This window comes from Stenella coeruleoalba (genome assembly GCF_951394435.1).
Source record: "Stenella coeruleoalba genome assembly, chromosome: 5".
NCBI lineage: Eukaryota > Metazoa > Chordata > Mammalia > Artiodactyla > Delphinidae > Stenella > Stenella coeruleoalba.
Window position 1 is genome coordinate 71,674,514 of NC_137150.1, and position 24,569 is coordinate 71,699,082.

The 24,569-nt window shown below is 36.3% G+C and overlaps 1 protein-coding gene across 5 annotated transcripts in view; it reads right to left on the reverse strand.

Annotated features, from left to right (window-relative positions):
- Positions 1-24,569, reverse strand: part of ACAP2 (ArfGAP with coiled-coil, ankyrin repeat and PH domains 2) — a 160,568-nt gene that overhangs the window by 63,052 nt on the left and 72,947 nt on the right. For 4 of the 5 annotated variants that reach the window (XM_079922242.1, XM_079922243.1, XM_079922241.1 and 1 more), the window contains one exon: positions 23,841-23,894. The exons of the other annotated variant lie outside the window; for it this stretch is intronic. In XM_079922242.1, the coding sequence (XP_079778368.1) occupies positions 23,841-23,894 (54 nt within the window). The remainder of the gene's footprint in view (positions 1-23,840; positions 23,895-24,569) is intronic. 5 annotated transcript variants of the gene reach the window in all.

The window sequence follows — 24,569 nt, forward strand, 5'->3', positions numbered from 1 at the left end:
TTGTATATTTGGGATATTGACCCTTGTTGGATATAACATTTGCAAACATCTTCTCCCATTCAGTAGGCTGCCTTTTCATTTTGTTAATGGCTTCCTTCACTGTATAAAAGCTTTCTTAGTTTCATGTAGTCCCATTTGCTTATCTTTGCTTTTGTTTCCCTTGACTGTGGAGACATAGCCAAAAAAATATTGCTAAGACAGATGTCAAAGAGCATACTGCTTATGTTTCCTTCTAGAAGTTTTATGGTTTCAGATCTTACATTTAAGTCTTTAATCCATTTTGAGTTTATTTTTGTATATGGTGTGAGAATGTAGTCATCTGATTCTTTTGCATGTAGCTGCCCAGTTTTCCTAACACCATTTATTGAAGAGTCTGCCTTTCCCCCACTGTGTACTCTTGCCTCCTTTGTCATATATTAATTGCCCATATAAATGTGGGTTCATTTCTGGGCTCTCTATTCTGTTCCCTTGATCTATGTGTCTGTTTTTGTGCCAGTACCACACTGTTTTGATACTGCAGCTTTGTAGTATAGTTTGAGATGAGGGTGCATGATACCTCCAGCTTTGTTCTTCTCTCTTAAGATTGTTTTGGCTACTTCGGGTCTTTCATGTTTCCATACATATTTTAGAATTATTTTTTCCAGTTCTGTGAAAAATGTAATTGGGATTTTGATAAGGATTAAAATGAATCCCCACACTGCCTGAGGTAGTATGGTCATTTTAAAAATATTATTCCTTTCAATCCATGAGCACAGTATACCTTTCCATCTGTTTGTGTCATCTTTAATTTCTTTGATCAGTGTCATATAGTTTTCTAAGTCTTTTATTTCCTTAGTTAGATTTATTTCCATGTATTTTATTCTTTTGGATGTGATTGTAAATGGGACTGTTTGTTACTTCATTGTTAGCGTACAAAAATGTAACAGGTTTCTGCATATTAATTATGTATCCTATTTGTAGTGAGGTGGATGGATCTAGAGTCTGTCATACAGAGTGAAGTCAGTCAGAAAGAGAAAAACAACTACCGTATGTTAACACATATATACGGAATCTAAGTAAAATAAAAAAAAAAAAGGTCATGAAGAACCTAGAGGTAAGACAGGAATAAAGGCACAGACCTACTAGAGAATGGACTTGAGGATATGGAGAGGGGGAAGGGTAAGCTGTGACAAAGTGAGAGAGTGGCATGTACATATATACACTACCAAACGTAAAACAGATAGCTAGGGGGAAGCAGCCACATAGCACAGGGAGATCAGCTTGGTGCTTTGTGACCACCTAGAGGGGTGGGATAGGGAGGGTGGGAGGGGGGGAGATGCAAGAGGGAAGAGATATGGGAACATATGTATATGTATAACTGATTCGCTTTGTTATAAAGCAGAAACTAATACACCATTGTAAAGCAATTATACTCCAATAAAGATGTTAAAAAAAAATGTATCCTGCAACTTTACTGAATTCATTGACAAGTGCCAGTAGTTTTTTGGTGGCATCTTTAGGATTTTGTATATATAGTATCATATGGCATCTGCGAACATTGACAGTTTTATATCTTTCTTTCCAATCTGCATTCCTTTTATTTTTCTTGTCTGACTGCTGTGGCTATGACTTCTAATATTTGCCATTTGCTACAACATGCATGGACCTAGAGGGTGTTATGCTATGTGAAACAGTCAGAAAAAGAAAGACAAATATTATATGATTTCACTTATATATGGAATCTAAAAAACAAAACAAATGAACAAACATAACTGAAGAGAAACTACAGGAAAGCCTACTAGAACTAATAAGTGAATTTAGCAAGTCTGCAGAAATAAAGTCAGTATACAAGATTCAGTGGTATTTCTATACACCAGCAATGAACAATTAGAAACTGAACTTTAAAATATATCACTTACAATAGCACCAAAAAATAGGAAATGCTTAGGGATAAACTTGACAAAAGATATGCAAGACTTGTACGATGAAGATCACAAAATACTGCCAAGAGAAATTAAAGAAAACCTAAATAAATACAGATATATTGTGTTCATGGATTAGAAGATTCAATATTAGTAAGATGTCAATTCTCACCAAATTGATCTATATAGATTTGATGCAATCCCACTCCAAATTCCAGTAAGGCATTTTGTAGAAGTTTAAAACTTGATTCTAAAATATATATGGAAATGTGAGGGACCTAGAGTAGCCAAACCAATTTTGAAAAGAAGGAAGAAAGTTGAAATATCTAACCTACTTGATTTCAAGACTTATTATGAAACCTACAGTAATCAAGGCATTTGTAGTATTAAAGATAGGCAAAAAAGGTCAATAAAACAGAATAGAGTCCAGAAATGACCAATACACACGGTCAACTTTTTTTTTTTTTAAACAAAAGATGCCAATAGGGAAAAGATAATTTTTTGAGCAAATGATGCTGGAACAAACAACTGGACAGCCTTATGACCAAAAAATGAAACTCGACCCTTACCATGCAACATACACAAAAATTAACTTGGGATGGATCTACAGATCTAAACTAAACCTAGAATAGTGTCAGTGAACTTGGGTTAGGCAAACATATCTTAATAGTACACAAAAAGAAAACTATAAAAGAAAAAAAGATCAATAAATTTACTTCATCAAAATTAAAAACTATTGCTGTTCGAAAGATACTGCTACAAAAATAAAAAAGATAAGCCAAAGCCTGGGAGAAAATACATATCTGCAAAACACTTATCTGACAAACAACATATCTGGAATATAGAAAGAACTCTTGTAACTAAATAATAAGATAAACAGCCCAACTTTTTAAAATGGGCTAAAGATCTGACATTTCATTGAGGAAAATACAAGGGTGGCAAATAAACGCATGAAAAGATTCTTGGGATCATTAGTTATTAAGGAAATGCAAATTAAAACCATAACAAAATTAAGAAGAGTATCCATACCAAGTGTTGGCAATCATGTGGAACAACTAGAACTCTCATACACTGCTTGTATAAAAGGATACAATCAAATTTGGAAAACAATTTCCAGATTTTGGAGGTTTTCTTTAATGAAATTTAAAACTTTTAGAAATTTAATGTATAAAAGAATATTAACATAATTATAAGCATTAATAAATAATAAAAGAAATTCTTCTTTCCATAATTCTTCTTAGCAATTTTTTTGTAGATTTCACTATATAAGTAGTTTCGTAAAATGTTAAACATACTACCCATTCTACCTCTAGCTATTTACACAAAAGAAATAAAAGCATACATCTATACAGACTTTTACACATATTTTTTATAAGCAGCTTTATTTGTAATAGCCAAAACTGGGAAACAACTCAAATGTTCATTGTATTGGCTTTAAAATACGTCCACAAATTGTTTGACATTCTTCCCTTCAAAAGTGGAGCTTTTCCCCTTGAGAGTGGCTGGTCATAGAGACTTACGTCTAACAAATAGTAATATGGAGGAAGTGACACACAGTAACTTCTGAGACTAAGTCATGGATAGTATTGCATCTTTCTCTTTGCCCTTACTCTTGTATCATTTGTTTTGGGAGTAACCAGATTCCATGCAGTAAAAACCACTCAAGCAGCCCTGTAAAGAGGCTCCTTGGTGAGGAACTGAGGCCTGCAGTCAACAGTCATATGCACGGCCCTATCTTGGAATTGGATCCTCCAACCCCAGTGAAGCCTTCAAATTACAGTAACCCTGGCCACATCTTATCAGCTCTCTCATTAAAGACTCTGAGCCAAAGCCACTCAGCTAAGTCTCTCTAAAAATTCCAGGCCCAGAAACTGAGATAATAAATGTTTGTTGCTTTAAGCCACTATATTTTGGGGTAATCAGTTATACAGCAATAGATAACTAACACATCCATCAACAGGTGAATGGATAAACAAATTGTGATATATCTACACAATGCAATACCATTAAGCAATAGAAAAAAAGGGAATAAACTATTGCTACACAGACCATGATTGAGTCTCAAAATCATTACACTGAAAGAAATTAGACCAAAAAAAAAAAATCCATTTACATATAGGTCTGGAAAATGCAAACTGATCAGTAATGACAGACAGCAGATCAGTGATTGACTAGGAATGAGGAGGTGGCAAATCAGAGGAGGAATTATAAAGCGGCACAAGAAAATTTTGAGGCATAATTGTTATGTTCATTAAATTAATTGAGGTGACAGTTTTATGGAGGTATACATATGTCAACATTTATCAAATTGTACACTTTAATATACAGTTTATGTCAATCATTCCCCAGTAAAAAAAAAAAATCAATATATTCCAGAGAAAGAAACACAATGGTTTTTGCCTATTATTGTTATTTTAGAACTACAAAAACATTACAAAGTTCTCCAAAATATAGCATTAACTAAAGTTTATATACATTTGGATAGAATGAGAAATATTTCAAGCAATTGTCAATAATCTAGCCTACCTATTTTAACACCTCCATTAGAATGAAAAGTATGTTGTAATGCAAAGGCAACTGAGTCTCCCACTTGCCAGTTTCAAGCTATCCAGCTACCGAACAGCTAACTCTTCCTCTGGTGAACTGTTGCAAAGAGCTGCCTCAATAGGGCACTAATCTATTCCCCACTAAGAGAGAATTCGCAGCATTTCTTAAGCTTTAAGACTTTGCCTTGTCAATGTCTCTGGAAATTCGGTGACGAAGGAATTTTGCAAGACTCTTCCCTAAATTTTTGCCCTTTACCTCATTTCCCTATTTTCCTTGTGTAGAGTTCTACTATCCTGACTAGTTGGGGGTTCTGATCAAGATCTTACCCAAAGTGCTCAGCAACCACCCAAAAACTTTATCTGGGCTTTAGACCAAAAACAAAATTTGTTTCATCCTCAGAATTGAGTGCATACAGGTCTTCTCTTCCATGTCTGTACCACAAAACCTGGGATGGTATAATAAAGCCAGAGTGACAGGTTCCTTGGGTGGGGTGTGTGTGGGGGGGGAACCAACACAAAAGCAAAGGTTCAGTCCCATTTTTGGAAATGAATGGCATTATTCCTAGCAACATATGTATGACAAATAATCAGCAATGTCATTTGACCTATCTGCTACTTATAAAAGGATCTTACCTTTTAAGAGGTAAGAGTGCATAAATATCATGGCTGTTTAAAACCAATGGCTTACACTCAGGTTATTCCCCATTCATGTCTGCACCCAGTTAAAGCAACACTATCTAGCTGTGTTCAGCAAAAGATGAAAGCTGAGATACACTACACAGATGGCAGACACTCTAGGAACTTTAGTAGAAGAATAGGCTACACATCCATAGATAGCATTGAACTATTCTCAGTTCTTGCCATTTAGGTCCCATTGGCCGAGACTAAAAATTTTGTAGTCTTTGTGATCCATTTAAATATTACTGAGCTACCATAGCAGTCTCTTCTGACGATTCTGCATGACAGAATCATTCCTGTCCTTTCCAGAATCTATAGGCACAGGGTTATGGCTGTTGACACTGTGGATTCATTGAATCTTTTAGTTAATCTCATTAGGCCTGTTTATTACAGGCTTATAATAATCAAGAAGACTCTTCTTTGCTTTTATCAGAAACAGGTCCCAATATGCAAATGAATATTTATTATGTGTTCCTGTTTTTCTACATCCCCTGCCTGTCCTAACCTATCCATTTATCTAACTTCTTCTTTCTCCCTTTCTTCATTTCTCTAAGGCAGTGGTTCTTGGGTGTGAATCAAAATCACCTGCAAAGCTAACAGAAAATATTAATACAAAGATCCAAGCTTATTGAAGGACAGAATCCCTCTGTATTTTTTAATAAGTTCACTAGGTGATTCTGTTACTCCAAGATTGAGACAAATCGCTCTGACCAGGGGTTCTCAATTGTACAGTATTATAACCTGGGGAACTTTTAAATACCCTGATGCTGAGATAATTAGAAAAACTGGCAAGTATCAGGAATCAGAATTTTTAAGGTTCCCCAGATGTGAGCCAGCATTATCCACATCACTTGCATGCTTGTTAGAGATGAAGAATCTCCAGAACCACCCCAGACTTACAGAATCAAAATCTGCATTTACCATGATTTCCAAGTGCTTGTTTGGGGGAAGAAGCAATGCATTGTTTCTCAAACTGGGCTGCACAATGGGATGACCTGTGGAGCTTTGATTGCTGGGTCTTACTCCCAGAGACTAATTTTAACTAGTCTGGGTTGCAGCCCACTAGCACTCCACTGAGAAGAATTCATCAAGGCATCTAAATCACTAAATTACCTTCACTAAGAGCAAAAAGGGGCCTCCCTTCAGTGGATGTCATGACAGATACAGTCCTTGGAAGTGGGCAAAAACAGTCTTGAGAGCAGAAGTCAGCACATTTTTTCTGTAAAGAGCTAGATGGTATTTTAGGCTTGTGGGCCATGTTGTCTCTGCCACAGCTACTCATCTCTGCCATCGTGCGAAAGTAACCATAGACAATACAGAAGCAAATGAGCATAGCTGTGTTCCAATAAAAATTTATATGAAAAAAAGGGGAGGGGGCGATGGGCTAGATTTGGCCTGTAAGCCATAGTTTGCCAAACCCTGCTCTAGAACAGTGGTTCACAAACTTTAGAATACAACAGAATCCCCTGCAAGCCTTGTTCAAACACATATTGCTGGCTTCCAGCCTCAGAGTTTCTGATTTAGTAGATCTGGATGGGCTCTAAGAAGCTGCTATTCTAACAAGTCCCTAGGTGATACTGATGCTGCTGGTCCAGGGACCACAATTTGAGAACCATTGATCGAAAGTAATGGTCCTCAAATTTTACTGCATGTCAGAATCACCTGGGGAGATTTTAAAAATTCTAATGCCGCACTCAGATGACATAAATCCAATCTCTGGGAATGGGAACCAATTTACTACTATAAGCGTTCTCAATGCTTAGGTCATGGCACACTAAAATAGTGACATTTCAGGGGAAAAGTTACATGGCATTACTATTTGAATCATCCAAAGCTATTTTAGTCACAATTTGTTTGTCATCACTTCTTTGTTTTGTACGCCCTGTCAAATATTGCATCTTTCTTTTGCTTATTTTTCACAATTCTTGCTCCTATTGTCATTTTTCACATTTTTCCTATTAACAAGGTATGTATGATTGTTTCCTTAGCATCATCATCATTAGTTATAAGGTATTCCTATTAGAATGCAATTGATTTTGTTATTTTTTGGCTCTTACTTCTTGGTATTTATTTATTATTGGCTTTTAATGTTAATTAGCCAAAGTCTGACTCTTAATGAAATTTAATTATGTTTTATTTTAAATTATTAAAAAACATTTATTTCTGAAGATGGAATTAAATGCACATAATTATATCATTTTAAATGGGATTGCAGATTCAAAACATTTTGAAATTTTGATTTTTTGATCATAAATAAGCGTAACATTTGTTGAATAAACTAAAATGAATTAATATTTCCTATCTTTACTAAATGCCTAATTTTATAATCTTGCAATATAATTTACTTTAAAACATTTTAAGAATGCAGAAAATTATACACATAATCAACTTTTGAACCTTAAAACATATCCTATTTTATCTCATATTTAAATAGATCTGATTTTTTACTGGTTGTCGTTTTCCACCATAATGGACAACTTTTTCATCAAACAGTGCTGGAAAGCCATTACATTCATAAGGCAAACACAACATTTCCAAAATTCTCTTCTTTAACCAAAATGTATTTTTACATGAAAGAGTTATTAAATAAAGCAATTACAGAAGCAAATCATACAGGACTTCAACACAAAATATCCATTTAATACAGAAAAAGATTTGCACTTTAAACTTCTACAAACACAAAATAAGAAACAAAGTTCTTTTATCACATTAGTTATAACTATATCAGATTACTAAACTGCTTAAAAGGTTACTACTCAATTAACGGCTAGAGCCAGAATGCCTCATACAATTGCAAAACTGTATAATATACCAGCCTACAAGGAAAATTTCAGAACTTTGTAATTTCCAAAGAAGCAAAGGAAATAGAAAATGTGCCGCATTCAAATAACAGAATTAACAGATGCGTTTGATGGCATGCCAAATAAACACAGCAATAATTACTAACCCAGAAGACAACTGTATCAAAAAGTTTTCATTGCTGCCCAATGATTCTACATGTTAATAACTGTACTCAAACTAACAGCAATACTTAAAATTTCTGAATAGAAGATTATCTTGGAAGAACACTGATTGTTTTACTAAGCACCAAAACAAATTCCTAGGGATGAAATACTCAAATGCCAAAAGAAAACTTTAAAACAAACAAAGAGGATAAATTTGGAAACACTGTAACTTTGCATACTGATAGAACAGCTACAAAGACAGCAAGACGTAAATTTACGTTAAGAATTCATTTAGAAAGCTGTGAAGATCTAGTAGTACATTATTTCACAAAGGATCTCTTATATGTAAAAGGTTACATGTAGATATAAATTCCAAATTAAATTTTATGAAAATGATACATGAATCTAAACAAATATTCAAAATATTTCAATTTTTTTCAGCTTTTTGTATAGAAGTGAGACAAGTATATCATGCTCTGGGGACTTCCCTGGCTGTCCAGTGGTTAAGACTCCAGGCTTCCAATGCAGGGGGCACGGGTTCTATCCCTGTTCGGGGAACTAAAATCCTGCATGCTGTGCAGCGTGGCCAAAAAAATTTTAAAAAAGGAATATCACTTTCTACTGTTTTCATACAACAGTGTACTAGCTGTCCAAAGGAAGAGTTTTGCCTAAGTTTATGATTTAAAAGTAGAATTCAAAAAGTTTAAGGAGGAACAACTTTCAACTTGCAGATGTGTTTAGTGCTAGTTATTGACTTTAAAAGGTGGCTTAGTTAACTGGTGTTCTAAATCTGATGATCTTATTTCAAACAATCCTTGATATTTTTGACAATTAACATGTACCAACAATCTTTATGGATTCAAAGTGTTGGAAACAAGAGGCTAAGAATGAGTCACTAGGGAGTCAGTGCTATAATCTGAATCCAAAAATAGAATTATTAAAAGTGAGTAAATGGGGGGCTTCCCTGGTGGCGCAATGGTTGAGAGTCCGCCTGCCGATGCAGGGGATGCGGGTTCGTGCCCCGGTCTGGGAGGATCCCACATGCCCCGGAGCGGCTGGGCTCGTGAGCCATGGCCACTGAGCCTGTGCGTCTGGAGCCTGTGCTCCGCAACGGGAGAGGCCACAATAGTGAGAGGCCCGTGTACCGCAAAAAAAAAAAAAAAAAAAAAAAAAAAGTGGGTAAATGGGGTTTAGTAAGTAGAGCAACTTCTACGTATACCTACAGAAAAGCTTCATCATTATTTTATTCAAAATCCATTCAATTTATCACAGAAAATTTAAGCATTACATGTGTCAATGAAAGAAAAGGAAGAGCAGCCCCACTTAATGAATGATTGCTCCTTTAAGGTATAATTTAAAGATATGTAATTATTTAAATTCTAATTACAAGTGATAAAACAGTTCCTGTCAATCAGGAGGAAAGGGCAATAAGTGCTCATCTGCCTTTCACTAATATGTCTACCTATGCAGACAAAGTTCTCATCAATGACAATGGCCAAGAATTTGAAAAGATCATCAATTTTTAAATCTTGATCAGGAATTGCTTGAAATCATTTCATGCATAAGATTGTTTTTTTTTTAAGTTATGTTCAGGGAAGCCAGTTCAAGTTTCTCATTAAAATATTTTTTAAATATATGGAAGTGTTATACACACAGAGAGAAGAAAAAGAAATAGAAGGAATACAAATTAGAAAAGAAAAAGTAAAAGTGTCACTTTTCAAATGACAGGATACTACACACAGTGAATCCCAAAGATGCTACCAGAAAACTACTAGAGCTAATCAATGAATTTGGTAAAGTAGCAGGATACAAAATTAATGCACAGAAATCTCTGGTATTCCTATACACTAATGATGAAAAATCTGAAAGTGAAATTAAGAAAACACTCCCATTTACCACTGCAACAAAAAGAATAAAATATCTAGGAATAAGCCTACCTAAGGAGACAAAAGACGTGTATATAGAAAATTATAAGACATTGATGACAGAAATTAAAGATTATACAAATAGATGGAGAGATATACCATGTTGTTCGATTGGAAGAATCAACATTGTGAAAATGACGCTACTACCCAAAGCAATCTACAGATTCAATGCAATCCCTATCAAACTACCACTGGCATTTTTCACAGAACTAGAACAAAAAATTTCACAATTTGTATGGAAACACAAAAGACCCCGAATAGCCAAAGCAATCTTGAGAACAAAAAATGGAGCTGGAGGAATCAGGCTCCCTGACTTCAGACTATACTACAAAGCTACAGTAATCAAGACAGTATGGTACTGGCACAAAAAGAGAAAGATAGATCAATGGAACAGGAGAGAAAGCCCAGAGATAAACCCGCTCACATATGGTCACCTTATCTTTGATAAAGGAGGCAAGAATATACAGTGGAGAAAAGACAGCCTCTTCAAAAACCGGTGCTGGGAAAACTGGACACGTACATGTAAAAGTATGAGATTAGAACACTCCCTAACACCATACACAAAAATAAGCTCAAAATGGATTAAAGACCTAAATGTAAGGCCAGAAACTATCAAACTCTTAGAGAAAAACATAGGCAGAACACTCTGTGACATAAATCACAGCAAGATCCTTTTTGACCCACCTCCTAGAGAAATGGAGATAAAAACAAAAATAAACAAATGGGACCTAATGAAACTTATTAAAAGCTTTTGCACAGCAAGGGAAACCATAAACAAGACCAAAAGACAACCCTCAGAATGGGAGAAAATATTTGCAAATGAAGCAATAGACAAAGGATTAATCTCCAAAATTTACAAGCAGCTCATGCAGCTCAACAACAAAAAAACAAGCAACCCAATCCAAAAATGGGCTGAAGACCTAAATAGACATTTCTCCAAAGAAGATATACAGATTGCCAACAAACACATAAAAGAATGCTCAACATCATTAATCATTAGAGAAATGCAAAGCAAAACTACAATGAGATATCATCTCACACTGGTCAGAATGGCCATCATCAAAAAATCTAGAAACAATAAATGCTAGAGAGGGTGTGGAGAAATGGGAACACTCTTGCACTGCTGGTGGGAATGTAAATTGATACAGCCACTAGGGAGAACAGTATGGAGGTTCTTTAAAAAAAACTACAAATAGAACTACCATACGACCCAGCAATCCCACTACTGGGCATATACCCTGAGAAAAACCATAATTCAAAAAGAGTCATGTACCAAAATGTTCATTGCAGCTCTATTTACAACAGCCAGGAGATGGAAGCAACCTAAGTGTCCATCATTGGATGAATGGATAACGAAGATGTGGCACATATACACAATGGAATATTACTCAGCCATAAAAAGAAACGAAACTGAGTTATTTGTAGTGAGGTGGATGGACCTAGAGTCTGTCATACAGAGTGAAGTCAGTCAGAAAGAGAAAAACAAATACCATATGCTAACACATATATATGGAATCTAAGAGAAAAAAAAAAAGGTCATGAAGAACCTAGGGTTAAGACGGGAATAAAGACACAAACCTACTAGAGAATGGACTTGAGGATATGGGGAGGGGGAAGCGTAAGCTGTGACAAAGTGAGAGAGTGGCATGGACATATATACACTACCAAATGTAAAACAGATAGCTAAGGGGAAGCAGCCGCATAGCACAGGGAGATCAGCTTGGTGCTTTGTGACCACCTAGAGGAGTGGGATAGGGAGGGTGGGAGGGAGGGAGACGCAAGAGGGAAGAGATATGGGAATGTATGTATATGTATAACTGATTCACTTTGTTATAAAGCAGAAACTAACACACCATTGTAAAGCAATTATACTCCAATAAAGATGTTAAAATATATATGTATATATATTTTAAATATATGGAAGTGTTATACACATTCAATATGTAATATCTTTCCTAACACTTTAGGTTTTATTTTAACATAATTCTATAAAAATAAATTATTTATTAAATATTTATTAATTATTTAATGTAATTCCATAAAAAGGAAATCTAAACATTTTTCACCAACACCCAGACAGGACATGACACCTTATGTCCCCTAGAAGTTTTCTCCAGTGTCTCATACAAATACAACCATCAGTTTCTACCTGTGCCATGAGATGAGAACCGTTGGAAAGCACTGAACTACTATATTCTCACTACCTAAAACCATTTGTTGAGCGAATGAGTAGACAGCTGTAATATGGAAAACCAAACTCACAAAAAAACAAAACAAAAAGGGTCATATATTTTCACAGAATTTTATGCAGCAATTCAACTTCAAAACTTCATTCAGCAAATAATCAAAATAATATTCCAATTTCCTCATACTAACAGCAAATTAGAATCCAAAAGAGTCATCAGCGACGTTACAGAAACAGAGCTCTAAGTTCCAGGAAAACAAAGTAGTCAAATCAACTGTAGTACATAGTAGAATGTAGCATATATGACCTGCTCTGGAAAAGTTATGAGTTGGCACCTTATAAAAAACATATGAGTTAAAGAGCAACCCTAGGAAGTTCTCATTCTATAAGGAATAAGGAACAGTACTATCCATTTTTACAGAGAAAATAAATCACAAAAGAATCCAAATAATTTATTTTTTAAATGATTGGATAATCTAAACCCAATCTATGTTTAATCTTACTTGGCTAAAAACCCAAATGGTTACATTATTTCACACATTTATTTAAGCCCACAAAGTTATTCATAAATATCATCTCTGTAACACCTAGCCTTTTATCCTGATACAAAGTGATACACCAAGACTTAAGTGTTATGAGCTTTGCTATAGAATATAAAGCAGATTCCAGTGTTTATTACCTTTTAGAAAGCAGTTTGTCTTATCCTATAAAGTCTCCTTTATCCTATAATGCTATGTAATTAAAATTTCACTGAACAGAATGCTACTAAAATAAAGCATTTTATACAACTAGGCTTTCCCACATTTTTAACAAGTGACTCTGAGATCATATTTAAATCTTATAATAATTAATACTTTATAATTAAAAGTCATCTAGTAAAAGCTCCTTCATTTTACAGAGGTGGAATGCAAAGCTTAGAAAAATTAAATGACTTCCCCAAGGTAAGAATTATGCAAGTACTAAGGATATAACAGTAAACAAGATATGTGTCATCCCTATCTTTAATCTAGTTGAAGTATACAGCGTTATGATGCGGGAAGAACCTTTGCCACAAATATAAAGATTGGTGGCGCAGTGGTTGAGAGTCCGCCTGCCGATGCAGGGGACACGGGTTCGTACCCCGGTCTGGGAAGATCCCACATGCCGCGGAGCGGCTGGGCCCGTGAGCCACGGCTGCTGAGCCTGCGCATCCGGAGCCTGTGCCCCACAACGGGAGAAGCCGCAACAGTGAGAGGCCCGTGTACGGCAAAAAAAATAATAATAATAATAAAAAATAAAGATTGTGATTCAAGTACAAAGAGGTCACTCCTACTGAAAAAACTAAGGGAAAAGTATTTGTTAACAAGAAACAAAAAGGCCAGGTAAAGCACAGAGCATAGCAACTATATAAAAGGCAAGAAAATTAAAAGAAACTACGGTCTCACAATTTCATACCTATAGTTATTAGTAGAAAAATTTCTGAGATGCTGTAAAAAGGAATATGGGAATAAAATTAGAAAGGCACTAGACATCTGGGTGTAGTATCAGAGCTCCCCTATATACATATATATAAGTATACATGTAAACACACACAAGATCACCAACCTATAGCATTTAGACCTCTAGGCAGACAGGCAGACAAATAGTGATCTCCTCTTAGTTTGCAAATTATCTTTCTAAAGCATATTAAGCATTTCTAAAGAATATTAAATACTTCTGTCTATTTGTTCACTGAATTTTCACTGATTTAACACATCTTTATTCATTTAATGACTAAAAAAACATTACAAGCGTTGTCATAATCTCAGTGTCCTCAATCCTGCCATGAGTAACTCCTTCCTGCCAAGGACTCTTCTAGGTGGTAGTAGCAGAGATGAATACAACAAAGTGCCTACAGTCATAAAACTTAGGAACAGACAATAAAATGAGTACACATATTTAAGAATATACATGGTATGTGTGTGCGCACGCAAAAGGTAGGGTAAATTGATAGACAGTAACCATATGGTGGTCAAGGAAGGCTTCTTGTAGAGGCAGTGATCTATTAAAGTGAGGGAGACCTATAGAAAGAAAAGCAATATGGTAAGGAAACAGTCGCACATAAACGTGGAGGAGGAACATGCCACACCAAACAGACTGCAAGTACAAAGGCTGTAACATGAGAATTACTTTGGCATGTTCAAAGAAGAACAAAGAGCCCAAGAGGCTACAACTGGACAGAGAAGAGAGATGAGATCAGAAAGTTATCAGCAGGAGCCTCATCATATAGGGCTTGGTTAGGATTTTATTCTGAGTGTAACAGGGAACTAGAACAGGAGAGTACTGTGAATTAATTTATATTTTTAAAAGTTCATTCTGGCTGCTGTATACATAACTCACTATATTTAGAAGGGCAAGTAAAGAAGCAGAGATACAAGTTATATAATCCTAAACAAAAGATGGTAGTAGTTTAGACTTGGAGGTGACAGAGCAACTATTTATTATAGGATCTGGGGTATATTTTGTTAATGTGTGGGATATGGAGTATGGGGGGAAAAAGAAAAGTCACAGAAAGAGGTTTCAAGGATGAAAATTGCTAAGACTGCACAATAATTTGCTTACTAAAACTGTTTTCAAAATTATAGCCTTTATGGTTGGTGTGCCAGTTGTTTACTGGCTTTCACCACTACATCACCCTTCCATAATCTCCTCCTCTATGTTGCCAGGAGCTAGAAATCTGCAAAGCATATTTCCCAACCCCCCTGCAAGCCAAGAGGTTAGGTTCTGCAAATAGGATCTGATGTTAGATTAAGAGGCAGGAGATAAGGAGAAGCCACTTTCTTTTTCTGCTTCTGTTCTGACACAGCCATTAGTGAGCAACTGAGCTACTCCAAATTTCGGCAGCGTCAGTGACCAATCTGAGGGTGTCAGTGGGACTGCAGGCTCCGAGGCTCTTGCAGCCACAGCAAGCAGGCAACCCCTGACTTCCTGGCTCGGCAACAATGGCACTGTTCTCAAGAGTGCAGTACTTAGGGGCTCTAGCACCACCACTTCCACCCTTGCTCCTGCAATCCCTAAGGACAGTAGCTCCTTCCTACTTTGACTAATCTCTAGGCTTTTTTTATTTTTTCACTGTGGCTTTTTGCATTCCTACAACCCTTCCAACACTTTGTAACCAATTCACTATATTAAAACCCTTCTATAAGAATACCGTATGTGGTTTCTGTTTTCCCGAACGGATACCAACCAATATAGTAAAGGAAGAAGTATCACTCCCCAGGATCTAGCTGCACATATTTCGTTCCTCATCACAACACCCTTACACGTTGGTATCGCAAATTCTACTATTCCCCTTTTATAGAACAGTAAAATGAAAAATGAAAGTGATTAAATAAACTGACCAAAATTATACAGCTAATAACAGTGAAGCCTAAACTCAAAGTTGTTTCTATCTAAATTCTATGCTCTTTTTACAATGTTAAAATTAAGAAATATCGATTGCTTTCAATTTTAGAAAAGGAAAAAAAAAACCACATTATTGGAATTAGTTCAGGAAACCAGCTGCACATTAATAGCACTAGCACTAAAAAGACCAACCGCTATCCTCTTGAAGCAAACTATACTTATATACCTTGCTTCAAACAAACCTCATTTTTAAAGACTCAATTTACTCTAAGAGAATGATTTATAAAATACTCTGAACTTAAGTTTTCTTGACAGGACAGATTTCAACATACATTTAAACTATTTATTTACCAGAAGTTTATCTTACTCATAACTTTTCACATATAAAACTATAACAAAAAGCAAAATATTCTTATATAAAGCAATAATATAAGACTTACTGATTTAAAGAAAATATAAGAAACAGGATTACTACAAAGGATACTATATTACAAAAAAATTTAACCTGTTATGTTAATTTAAAATCAGTAACTTAAAAAAATTTAATTCTCATTATATTACACTTTTTAAGAAGTTTGAATCCCAAAGGTCCCTGATTTAAAAAGAAATCAAATATACTCTACACTAGCATCCAAATTCAATAGAAGGCAAAAAGAAAATTAATAGGAGGTCATTAAAAACAAATTGGTGCAAAATATTAGAGCTAAAATCATAAAAATATTAGAAGAAAACAAAGGGATTAATCTGCATGATCTGGAATTTAGCAGTGGATTCTTGGATATGACCCCAAAAGCAGGAGGAACAGAAAAAAAAAGATAAATTGGATTTCATCAAAATTAAAACTTCCATTTATTTTTATTTATTTATTTTTGGCTGTGTTGGGTCTTTGTTGCTACACGCAGGCTTTCTCTAGTTGCGGCGAGCAGGGGCTACTCTTCATAGCGGTGCGTGGGCTTCTCATTGCGGTGGCTTCTCTTGTTGCGGAGCACGGGCTCTAGGCGCACAGGCTTCAGTAGTTGTGGCACATGGGCTCAGTAGTTGTGGTTTGCAGGCTCTAGAGCGCAGGCTCAGTAGTTGTGACGCATGGGCTTAGTTGCTTCATGGCATGTGGGATCTTCCTGGACCAGGGATCAAACCTGTGTCCCCTGCACTGGCAGGTGGATTCTTAACCACTGTGCCACCAGGGAAGTCCCAAAATTAAAACTTTTAGAGAGTGGCCAAGATGGTAGAGTAGAAGAACCCTAAGATCACCTCCTCTCACGAACACACCAAAATCACAACAATCTGCAGAACAACCATCATTGAAAAAGACCGAAACCTACCAGAAAAGATTCCCTACAACTAAAGACATACAGACAGAACCACAACAAGACTGGTAGGAGGGGTGCACCTGTGATATAATCAAATCCCATACCCCCCGGGTAGGACACCCACAAACTAGAGAATTAAATTACAGATGTTCTCGCATAAGAGTGAGAATGCTGAGCCCCACATCAGGCCCCCAGCCTAGAGGTCTGGCACCAGGAAGGAGAGCCCCCAGAGCATTTGGCCTTGAAGGTCAGTGGGGCTTGACTGCAGAAGCTCCACAGGACTGGGGGAAATAGAGACTTCACTCTTAAAGAGCACACAGAAAATCTCAGGTATACCAGGACCAAGGGCAAAAGCAGTAATTTGATAGGAGCCTGGGCCAGACCTAATTCTGGTCTTGGAGGGTCTCCTAGGGAGGCTCCTGGGTGACTGTGGCCCACCCTGGGGACACAAACACTGCTGGCAGATGTATCAGGGAATATTCATCTGCGTGAGCTCTCCTGGAGGCTGACATTTTGGCACAGAGACCTGGCCCCACCTAAAAGCCTGTAGGCTCCAGTTGCTGGGACACCTCTGGCCAAACAAAAAACTGAGCAAGGACACAGCCCCATTCATCAGCAGACAGGCTATCTAAAGACTTCCTGAGCCCACAGCAGCCTCTAGACACACCCCTAGAATGGCCCTGCCCACCAGAAGATGAACACCCAGCCCCACCCACCAGGAGGCAGGCACCAGCCTCTCCTGTCAGGAAGCTTGCAGAAGCCTCTAGACCAGTCTCACCCACCAGGGGGCAGACAACAGAAGCAAGAAAATTACAGTCCAGCAGCATGTGGACCAAGTCCACAAACACAGGCCAGACACTACCCTGGACCAGCTGGCCCCTAGCCCTTGTGACAAGAGGGGAGTGCACTGCTGGGACACATAGGACGTCTCCTACAGAGGGCCACTTTTCCAAGGTCAAGAAACTTAACGAACCTACCACATCCATAAAAATACAAATAGCAATTTACAAAAAATTAGGTGACAGAGGAATATGTTTCAGACAAAGGAACAAGATAAAACTCCAGAAAAACAAAGTGAAGGAAGATAGGCAATCTAACCAAGAAAGATCTTGTTCAGAATAACAACCATAAAGATGATCAAAGAACTTAGGATAAGGGATGCACGGAGTGAGAAATTAGAAGTTTTTAACAAAGAATTAGAATATATAAAGAACAGCCAAACAGAATTAAAGAATACAATAACTGAAATGAAAAATACACTAGAAGGAATGAATAGTAGACTAACTGAGGCAGAAGGATGGATCACTGAGCTGAAGACAAAATAGTGGAAATCACTGTCCCTGAACAGAAAAAAGAAAAAAGAATGAAAAGAAATAAGGACAGTTTAGCAGACCTCTGGGACAACATCAAGCGTGCTAATATTCACTTGATAGGGGTCCCAAAAGGAGAAGAGAGGAAGGGCCTAAAAAGATATTTGAAGAGACAATAGCTGAAAACTTCCCTAATCTGGGGATGGAAATAGTCATCCAAGTCCAGGAAGTGCAGAGAGTCCCATACAGAATTAACCCATAGAGGAATACACCACAACACACTGTAATCAAAATGACAAAAATTAAAGATAAGAGAGAATATTAAAAGCAACAAGGGAAAAGCAACAAATAACATACAAGGGGACTCCCATAAAGTTATCAGCTAATTTTTCAGCAAAACTCTACAGGCCAGAAGGGAGTGGCAAGATACACTTAAAGTGATGAAAGAGAAAAACCAAGAATAATCTACCCAGCAAGGCTCTCATTCAGATTTGATGGAGAGATCAAAAGCTTTACAGACAAGCAAAAGCTGAAAGAATTCAGCACCACCAAACCAGCTTTACAACAAATGCTAAAGGAACTTCTCTAGGCAGAAAAGGCCACAACTAGAAACAAGAAAATCACAAAATGGAAAAGTTCACCGGTAAAGGCAAACATACAATAAAGGTAGGAAATCATCCACAAACAAAGCTAGTAGTAAGGTTAAAAGACAAAAGTAGTAAAATCATTTGTATACACAATAAGCAGTTAAGGGATATAGAAAACAATTTGATGCAGAATATAATATCAAAAACAGTGGGGCTTCCCTGGTGGCGCAGGGGCTGAGAATCTGCCTGCCAATGCAGGGGACATGGGTTCGAGCCCTGGTCTGGGACAAGATCCCACATGCCGCGGAGCAACTAGGCCCATGAGCCACAACTACTGAGCCTGCGCATCTGGAGCTTGTACTCTGCAACAAGAGGCTGCAACAGTGAGAGGCCCGCGCACCATGATGAAGAGTGGTGCCCGCTCGCCGCAACTAGAGAAAGCCCTTGCACAGAAACAAAGACCCAACATGGTAAGAAAGAAAGAAACAAACAAACAAATAAGTGAATAAATAAATAAATAAATAAATTTTAAAAACAAAACAACAAAAAAAACAGTGATCGTGAGGGGAGGAGGGTACAAATGCAGGTTATTTAAAATGTGTTTGAAATTAAGAGATCAGCAACTTAAAACAAGCATGTATAAACATAGACTCCTATACAAAAACCTCATGGTAACTGCAAAACAAAAATCTATAATAGATATACACACAAAGAAGAAAAAGGAATACAAACATAACAGTGTTTGTTAGAAGAGAAGTCATCAAATCATAAGACAAAACAAAAGAAGAAAGGAGAAAAAAGACCTATAAAAACAAATCCAAAACAATTAAGAAAACAGCAATAGAAACAAATATATTGGTCATCATCACCTTAAATGTAAATGGACTAAATGCTCCTACCAAAAGACAGAGACTAGCTGAATGGATACAAAAATAAGACCCGTGTATTTGCTGCCTACAAGAGACTCACTTCAGATCTGGAGACACATACAGACTGAAAGTAAGGGGATGGAAAAAGGTATTCCACGCAAATGGAAATCAAAAGAAAGCTGGAGTAGCAATACTTATAACAGACAAAATAGACTTTAAAATAAAGACTGTTACAAGAGACAGAGAAGGACACTACATAATGATCAAAGGATCAATCCAAGAAGAAGATATAATTGTAAATATATATGCACCCAACATAGGAGCACCTCAATACATAAGGCAAATGTTAACAGACACAAAAGGAGAAACTGACATTAACACAATAATAATGGGGGACTTTAACACCCCACTTACATCAACGGACAGATTATCTAGACAGAAAATCAATGAAGAAATACAGGACTTAAATGACATATAGACCAGACAGACTTAATTGATATTTATAGAGCATTCCATCCAAAAGCTGCAGAACACATTCTTTTCAAGGGCACATGGAACATTCTCCAAAACAGATCACATGCTGTGCCATGTAGCAAGCCTCAGTAAATTTAAGAAAATTGAAATCATATCAAGTATCTTTTCTGACCACAAGGCTGTGAGGCTAGAAATCAACTACAAGAAGAAAAACTGCAAGAAAACACACACACACGGAGGCTAAACAATATGCTACTAAACAACCAATGGATCACTGAAGGAATCAAAGAGGAAATTTTAAAACGCCTGGAGACTAATGAAAGCAAAAAAAGAACCGACTATCCAAAACCTATGGGATGCAGCAAAAGCAGTTCTAAGAGGGAAGTTTATAGCAATACAATTCTACTTCAGGAAACAAGAAAAATCTCAAACAAACAACCTAATCTTACGTATAAAGCAACTAGAGAAAGAAGAACAAACAAAATCCAAACTTAGTAAAAGAAAAGAAATCACAAAGATCACAGCAGAAATAAATGAAATAGAGACTAAAAAAACAATAGAAAGATCAGTGAAACTAAAAGCTGGTTCTCAGAAAAGATAAACAAAACTGATAAACCTTTAGCCAGACTCATCAAGAAAAGAAGGGAGAGGGCCCAAATCAATAAAATCAGAAATGAAAAAGGAGAAGTTACAACCGACGCCACAGAAATACAAAGGATCATAGGGAGAATACTATGAGCAATTATATACCAATAAAATGGACAACCTAGAAGAAATGGACAAATTCTTAGAAAGGTACACTCTCCCAAGACCGGAGGAAATAGAATATATGAACAGACCAACTACCAGTACTTAAATTGAATCAGTAATTTAAAAACTCCCAAGAAGTAAAAGTCCAGAACATGGTTTCACAGGTAAATTCTACCGAACATTTAAAGAAGAGTTAACACCTATCCTTCTGAAACTATTCCAAACTACTGCAGAGGAAGGAACACTCCCAAACTCATTCTATGAGGCCACAGTCACCCTGATACCAAAATCAGACAAAGATATCAAAAAAGAAAAGTATAGGCCAATATCACTGATGAACACAATGTAAAAATCCTCAACAAAATACCAGCAAACTGAATCCAACAATACATTAAAAGGATCATACACCATGAACAAGTGGGATTTATTCCAGGGATGCAAGGACTTTTCAATATCTGCAAATCAATCAGTGTGATACACCACATTAACAAATTGAGGAATAAAAACCATATGATCATTTCAATAGATGCAGAAAAAGCTTTTGATAAAATTCAGCATCCATTTATGATAAAAACTCTTCAGAAAGTGGGCATAGAGGGAACCTACCTCAACATAATAAAGGTCATATATGACAAACCTACAGCTAACATCATACTCAATGATGAAAAGCTGAAAGCATTTCCTCTAAGATCACAAAAAGACAAGGATGTCCACTCTCGCCACTTTTATTCAACATAATTTTGGAAGTCCTAGCCACAGCAATTAGAGAAGGAAAAGAAATAAAAGGAATCCAAGTTGGAAAAGAAGAAGTAAAATTGTCACTGTTTGCAGATGACATGATGCTCTATATAGAAAATCCTGAAGATGTTACCAGAAAACTAATAGAGCTCATCAATGAATTCAGTAAAGTTGCAGGATACAAAATTAACATACAGAAATCTGTTGCATTTCTATACACTAACAACCAAATATCAGAAAGAGAAATTAAGAAAACAATCCCATTTACCATCACATCGAAAAAGAATAAAGTACCTAGGAATAAACCTACCCAAGGAGGCAAAATGAAAAGACAACCTACTGAATAGGAGAAAATATTTGCAAATATTGTGACCAACAAGGGATTAATTTCCAAACTATACAAACAGCTCAATATCAAAAAAAAACAAACAACCCAGTAAAAAAAAATGGGCAGAAGACCTAGACATTTCTCCAAAGAAGACATACAGATGGTCAAGAGGCACATGAAAAGATGCTCAACACTGCTAATTACTGTGAAATACAAATCAAAACTACAAATGAGGTATCACCTCACTGTGGTCAGAATGGGCACCATCAAAAAGTCTACAAATAGTAAATGCTGGAGAGGGTGTGGAGAAAAAGAAACCCTCCTACACTGTTGGTGGGAATATAAATTGGTGCAGTCATTATCGAGAACAGTACGGAGTTTCCTTAAAAAACTAAAAATAGAGTTGTCATATGATCCAGAAATCCCCCTTCTGGGCATATTTCTGGAGAAAACTCTGATTTGAAAAGATATATGCACCCCAATGTTCATATCAGCACTATTTACAATAGCCAAGACATGGAAGCAACCTAAATATCCATTAACAGAGAAATGAATAAAGAAGATGTGGGGTGTGTGTGTGTGTGTGTGTGTGTGCGCGTGTGTGTATATATATATATGCACACACACACAACAGAATACTACTCAGCCACTAAAAAGAATGAAATAATGCCATTTGCAGCAACATGGATGGACCTAGAGATTATTAAGTGAAGTAAAACAGAGAAAGACAAATATCATAGGATATCACTTATATGTGGAATCTAAAAAAATGATACAAATGAACTTATTAACAAAACAGAAATAGACTCACAGACACAGAACACAAACTTCTGGTTACCAAAGGGGATAATGGGGGTGGGGAGAGGGAGGATAGCAGTTTGGGATGAACATAATACACTCTACTATATATAAAATAGGTAAACAATAAGGACCTACTGTATAGTGAAGAAAACTATACTATCTTGTAATAACCTATAATGGAAAGGAATCTGAAAAAGAATATATATATATATGTATAACTGAATCACTTTGCTGTATACTTGAAACATAACATTGTAAATTAACTATACTTCAATAAAAAAAATTAAAACTTTTATGCATCAAATGACATTATCAAGAAAATAAAAAGACTACTTACAGAATGGGAAAAATTATTTATATATCATATATCTGATAAGCATGTAATATCCAGAATATATAAAGAATTTAATTAAAAAAAACTTTAAATGGGCAAAGGACTTAAGTGGACAACAATGGTAACAATGGCAGAAGAAAATATACAAATGGCCAATAAGCAGATGAAAAGATGCTCAACCAGATTGGTCATTAGGGAAATGCAAATCAAAACCACAATGAGGGACTTCCCTGGTAGTCCAGTGGCTAAGACTCCACACTCCCAGTGCAGGGGGCCTGGGTTCAATCCCTGGTCAGGGAACTAGATCCCACACGCCGCAACTAAAAGATCCCACATTATTTCAGTAAACGTTTACAAAACTTATAAAGGAATTTCACAACATTCCAAAAGTAATACATATCCCTCATTCTTGAAGATCTGTCCTCAAAGGGGATATATATATTTGTATCTTAAAAGAAATAGCTAATTTTAGAATGATGACTTGTACGTCTTTCTTCTTGAAATTACTTAAAAACTTATAAAGGCACAACTTAAAGGAAAAAAATTAACTTTTATGGGTGTGTACTTCATTGAAATTAAAGTTCACTATTATAGAATGGGAAATAATACACATCTATACTTTCTCCCTCTGTCTCTCCCTCACACACACACAATTTTAGATCCACCCAACTAAAAAGTTGTTGACAAATCAAAGCCATTCATTTTCCAACTTAAGTAATTTTATAAAATACTGCCACCAAAGAAAGTACTAAAACATGAACATGGTCATAATAACACCTATTTACTAAACACTTACTGTGTGAAAATTTATCATTTCTTGAAGACTGTCAGAAAATTTGGTCAAACTTGTCTATGAGAAAGAAATCAAAAGAAAACCAAGTCATTTAAGAGCTACTAATATAGGCCACAAAAATGTTACTTCAGCATTTCTGACAGAAGATCAAGTTACACTGTAAACAGTAACATTTATTTCTCACTAGGACAATCTCACTACCTCTCAGGCATGCTCTGCAGAGAGGTCAAGTCTACATGTAGTAACATAAAACCCTAGAACAGTCAAAGAATTAGCCTGCCCTATCAATACTATTATACTAGTAAATCGAAATGGCCCATGTAAACCTAAGGTAAAATTGAGTATATCAAGACTGTCCATTTAGGCATCTATGGATCACATAATCATCAAATTACAACCATTTCTGTACCAGTTATTATTCTTCATAAAAGAAATGTCATAATACCACATAGTATAGCCAGGGGTGTAAGCTAACACAGCATAGCTAGCTGACCAGAACTTTCCTATGCAGCCCCCAAAATGTATAGTTAGATACTAGTCTTGGGTTAATGCTCTCTGCTTGCCCCGATAAACAGCTACTAATAAGCATGATCCTACTCTCACTGCTCAGGTCCCCTTGTAGATGCTTCAGTTCACCTAGCAGCAAGTATAGTAAACTTATATCCACAATGCAAATCAACCATCACCTTCTAACTGTCCTAGAAAACAGGATTATATCAGATAGCACCAACA